Source organism: Lathyrus oleraceus, chromosome 1 (assembly GCF_024323335.1).
Source record: "Lathyrus oleraceus cultivar Zhongwan6 chromosome 1, CAAS_Psat_ZW6_1.0, whole genome shotgun sequence".
In the NCBI taxonomy this organism is placed as follows: domain Eukaryota; kingdom Viridiplantae; phylum Streptophyta; class Magnoliopsida; order Fabales; family Fabaceae; genus Lathyrus; species Lathyrus oleraceus.
Window position 1 is genome coordinate 382795676 of NC_066579.1, and position 5759 is coordinate 382801434.

Below are 5759 nucleotides of genomic sequence, written 5' to 3' on the forward strand. Positions count from 1 at the left end.
ATAAGTAACCGATTTTAATTTATAGAGTTTGGATCTCAATTAAATCAAATCAAATCAAATAATAAATATACTATTTAAATTTTAAAAATATTCTTATCATATATGGCGGGTAAATATCAATAATAATAATAATAACAATAATAATAATTAATTGGTAGGTAAATTAACAATAATATTAAATTACTCAATTAATATTAATCAACTATATTAAATAGTTATTTTTAATTTTAAAATTATAATTTAATAACATATAATTATACAATTAAATATTCATTTTGTCATTTAAAGAAAATCAAGTAACGATAATATTTGGCAAAAAAACTACAATAATAATTAATTTAATTTCAGAATATTGATTTCATTTTGGAATGATAAGATTGCAACAACAATAAAATAACGGTAATATTTTTTAGTAGTATAAATAGAGTTTAGTACGAAATTACTTATAGGAACATGAAAGTAGTTGTATTATGGATTGTAATTAGGGTAATTAAGTAATTATGGTGGTAATTAACTTTTATATATTAAAAGTAGATTATAGTCATAATGCAAAAAACTACTTGTATATATATTTAATAATTATATAAAAATTGTCACATGAAGAATAATATTACAATTTTTATGCACAACAAAAATAAATAATATACATTAAAATTTAAATGAAATATATTAATTCATAATAAAATATCTTAAATAATTAATTCATAATAAAATAGAGTTTAATTAACTGATGGTGTAAAACCCTTTTACACTGCTAGTGTATTTCAATTAATCTCAATAAAATATATTAAATGAAATTTATGCAATACAAATGAATAAAATATATTAAAATAAAAATTATTTGATGTTGTATTAAATAAATTATTCATTTTAAATTTTTATATATAAAACAGTTATTTGTTTCTCAAGATTTGTTTTTTAAGATATAAACCATTCATAATAATTTTTTTTTCTCAAATAAAAGTAAATTGATATCTCAAATAAAATTAATAATTAATTAAATAAATTCAGACCTTGTGAGATGAAATATTTTACTATCATATTTATGTACTAAATCTTCCGTACCCATTATCCATCAACCATCTAAAAGTTTACAAATAGAATAATGTTAAAGATATCAATACAATTTTTTTTTATAGGTATACAATTTTTTTTACTTTATTTTAATTAAATTTTAATAATAACGTTAATAATAGTTAATACAATTTTTTTATATGATAAATAAATATGTAGAATTTTCCGATTTTAAATATTTTTAAATTAAATAATAAAAAATAATAATTATAAAGATTTATTATTAACATTGATTGTTTTTTACTCACCATATTGACAATAATAATTACCAATATTAATAGCACATCACTTTACTCAATTATCATACCAATACAAAAATTGAATATAAATAATATAAATAATATTTTTCTTTTTATAAAATAAAATAAAATAATCCAGATCTATTAAAATATTTTTTAACGAATATTAAAAATTTAAATAATTATTTTTATTTATTATTTTTTCCAGACCACATAGATAAAATCGTAATAATCACTTATTATTATTATTAAAAAATTCAAGATACAATATAAAATATATTTAAATATAAATGTAAATTAAAAATAAATTATTCAAGTGTAAAATCAATTATGAGCATTTAAATTTAAATATATTAAATAATTATAATATTAATCATATAAGTTTTAAATTTGAAAATAAAAAAGATAAATATTGATTAAAATATTGTGTTCACGGTAATCAGTGAAATTGAGAATTTTATAATAGCCACTAAAATTAAAATAATATAGAATTTAATATTATTTAAAGAAAATAATCAACCGTGAATATAATTGAAACAAAATATAGGGAGTTTTTGGTAACAAAAATCAAGCTAGTTCACCCTATTGGTTGAACTCCGATGTAAGTTTGATAAGTTTACTTGTCTGAGATTTACTGTAACTCTCACAGGCGTAACCTTATCCAACCTATTCATGAGAACTTGAGCGAGCCAAGCATTTCGACCGCCGCCAACTAAAATTATTTCATATCCCTCTCTTTTAATTTTCATTCCTTCCATCATCATCATCATGTTGAAGTTCAGTATATGTCCCATCAAAACCCTAACCCATCTCAACTGCTTACCTTCCCCACAACAATCACCATCCTCTCTACATTTCGAATCAACCCCATTCCAAGTCTCCTACCTCATCAACAATTTCGATTTCTCCCCACAATCCGCTTCCAAACTTTGCTCCACCTACCGTCTTAATTTCAAAACCACCCAAAATCCTGACTCTGTTATCAACTTCTTCACAGACTACGGTTTCTCTATTTCCCAGTTACGCCACATCATTGCCAAGGAACCGTGGCTGCTTTCATGCAACTTCTCCAAAAGGGTCTTGCCAAAGTTTCTATTTTTTCTCTCCAAAGGTGCTTCTATCTCTGACGTTGTTAATCTTGTCAGCGAGAACCCTAGAATCTTGCGTCCCAGCTTGGAGAATCATATAGCCCCAACCTATGAATTGCTTTATACATTCCTGCGATCAGACCAGGACATTATTGCTTCTGCAATTCAGGCTCCAAATGTACTCTATCACCCTCTTGTGTCGCGTAACATTACAACGCTCATTGAGAATGGAGTAGCCCACACAACCATTGCCAAAATTCTTCGAAACAGGAACCGGACATTGCAGGTGCGTGACATGGTGAGTTTAGTGGAGGAATTAAAAGATTTGGGGTTTAATCCTTCAAAAATAAGTTTTGGTGCAGCATTGATTGCCAAAACATCGGTACCCAAAACCAGGTGGAACAAAAAAGTTGATACCTATAAGAAATGGGGTTGGTCTGATCAAGATGTCAATGAAGCATTTAAAAAGCAACCTTATTGTATGTTAAGGTCCATTGACAAGATTGATTTAGTCATGAATTTCTGGGTAAATCAATTGGGCTGGGATGCTATGGCCCTTGCCAAACAACCCACGCTTTTTAGCTTAAGTTTGGAAAAAAGGATCATTCCAAGGGCCTCGGTTGTGCAATTTCTTTTGATGAATGGTTTGAGAAATAAGAACGCAAGCTTAACTTCTCCATTTGTACCGTCTGAGAAGATGTTTCTTGATAGGTTTATAAAACGTTTTGAGAAGAAGTCGTCTTATCTATTAAACTTGTACGAGGAGAAACTCATTGCAGGGACAAAAATTGCATCTCATGATTAGATTTTCAGGTATTTCAGACTTGCCATATTGTTGTTCCATATTTGATTTGAAATTTGTTTGGTACAGACTGAGCTAGTTTAGGGGTAGGGATGAAGGGAAGTCACTATGATTTTCTCTCTATCTCTATCCTATATTGTTGGATTTTCTCTGATACATACTATTTAAAATAATTACCAGTTAGCATTGTATACTTTAGATTGGTGTTATCTCTAAATACTCTTGTTTTGGTTTTCTAAACATCAGTGTTCCATTTTAAGGGAAGACTTGTGTAGTTTCTATTACTAATCTGCAACAAGTTTCAACATATTTTTTTGTCTTTTTTAGCCAATAAGTTTCATCCAGTTATTTCATTTTTTCCATTTAGGAGAATATCTTATGAGGTGTGTATTTTGATAAGTTGGTCATGGAAGCTAGTTTTTAGGTTCAACATTTGAGGACATGACTATACTATGGGTCACTGAGGCACTCAACACTCACCTATTTGTGATGTCATTTTCAAAACAGTCTTAAAGCTGTACTTTTCTTCCCCACTAAATTCATTGAGTTTTCATGTTGCACCTTTATTAGGTAGCTTTTTCATGCTTCAAATGTATTCTCTACAACACACTTCTTTCCTTAGCTCAACAATCACCACTCATTAAAGTGCAATTTTTCAACTTTGTGCGTCATTTGTATAGGCATATAAGAAAAATAGCTTTTCTTTTTAAGCTTGTTAAATCAATGATATTGCACCTTAGAATCATGCACTATGAACCACCACAACTTACTTGGTTGGTTGGTGCTAATAAAACATTAAGAAATGGCATGTGGACCTATCTTCCCTCTAATCACAAAGAAAAAAGCTTTCCTCTAATGAACAAATTAGGAAATCAATATGATTTTGTCTCCAAACAATTTGATTCTTTCGTCCATTATGTGTGGAAGTGCTCAATAGGATTGTTTACTTCTTTCCTTATATATGAAATATCATTGAGAAAAGTGTAGTACTTTTATTCAATTCTATTGTATTATTGGCTGTGCTTTAAATCGCTAGTCTTCATACACCAATTGTTTTAAGATGTTTCTTATTGGCACTTACATTCAAATTTGAGCCGAGTTGATTTAAGATTCGACAAATCCAATATAGTCGAATCTTTCTAAACTACTATTGAGGTCACTTAATTGTTTTAATGTAAAAATAGATTTTGACCCCTAATAATCTTATAATTAGGGATGTAAGCGAATAAAAAACCGATTAAGTAAACCATCCAAATCAAATCAAACAAGGAAAGCGGTTTTTCTAATTTGGTTTGAAAACCAAATCGAATCGATGAAAATGAAATCAAGCATGTGTATTGAAATGCCAACTATTGTGCTGATGTTTACCTTTGATGCTTGCCCTGACTTCATTTCTCACTTGTTAGAGAATGATTGCATGGGATCTTTTGTTTCCCGGTTGTTACTTGTGTAATATTTTCTCTTTTGGGTCCTTCAAATAAAAAATATCTTCTCTTTGATGCATCGAATTATTTTTTGGTACCAATAAACATATGTAACCTTGGTTTAACATATGTTTGTTGATAAGTGTGGCTCAATGCATCTTAAAGGTCACAATGAATCTACCTTGTTCATTGCAAAAAATTATTTTCTTGTAGCTAATATAGAGACGTCAATCTTTTCTAGTTTATGTAAGACTTTTCTCAACCTTCCAACATGATACATCTCTCCTCCTAAGTCTCCTTATTATACTTTTGCGTTGGATCTTTTGATCTTGTGTCTATTTTACCAAGGTTTTTTTGTTCTAGGTAATTGAAAATTGAGACAAATGGAAAGTGAAAGTGTCACATGCAGCAACACAAAAGCTAATTCTTCTTCAACAAGTGGATCCATCCCTCCTTATCTAAATATCAGTATTCCAACGCAAGCAGAATAAAAGCACCTCAAGCTCAAATACCAACACTACTAGGAATAAGTGAAGGTATAATTCCAGAAGATACATATGTATATGTATTGAAAGAAAGCCTAGTATACAAAGTTCTAATGCTTTGTTGTACTTCATAAATGGACAATGGTAAGGCTACGTGTATCTTTTGTAGCAAAATTTATGCATGTAATAGTTTTAGGAATGGAACCATTAGCATGAACAAACAATTGTACTTGGGAAAGAGAGTGAAGATGACCCTAATATCACTGTTAATTTTAAATGTGTCAAATTTAGTGAAGAACTAACACGATTATCCCTTGCAAATATGATAATTATGGATGAGTTTGCTTTTAAACATGTTGAAAATGAAGGATTTAGGTATTTTGTTAGTGTGGTTTGTCCTAGATATAAAGTTCCTACACGTGTCACTGTTGTTAAAGATTGTATGCTTTTGTATAATTATGAAAAATAGATGTTGAAGAGCATATTGTTCTCATATAAACAAATGGTTTCTTTTACCATTGATTGTTGAACATCAGTATAAAGTTTGAATTACATGTGTCTAACTTGTCATTACATTGATGAGGGGTGGGAGATGAATAAGAAAATATTGTGTTTTAATTTGATTTTGGATCACAATGGGGAAAAAT

The 5759-nt window shown here is 28.7% G+C and overlaps 1 protein-coding gene across 1 annotated transcript; it reads left to right on the plus strand.

Moving 5' to 3' along the window:
- Positions 1-1892: 1892 nt before the first annotated feature.
- On the plus strand, positions 1893-5410 carry LOC127138415 (uncharacterized). The gene is made up of 2 exons (XM_051064858.1): positions 1893-3214; positions 4991-5410. The coding sequence occupies exon 1, from the start codon at positions 2082-2084 to the stop codon at positions 3204-3206; it is 1125 nt and encodes a 374-aa protein (XP_050920815.1). The 5' UTR covers positions 1893-2081; the 3' UTR covers positions 3207-3214; positions 4991-5410.
- The last annotated feature ends 349 nt before the right edge of the window (positions 5411-5759 follow it).

What these genes read in the sequence shown, in the direction of transcription:
- LOC127138415 (XM_051064858.1), top strand. Translation starts at nt 2,082, where the DNA reads ATGTTGAAGTTCAGTATATGTCCCATCAAAACCCTAACCCATCTCAAC.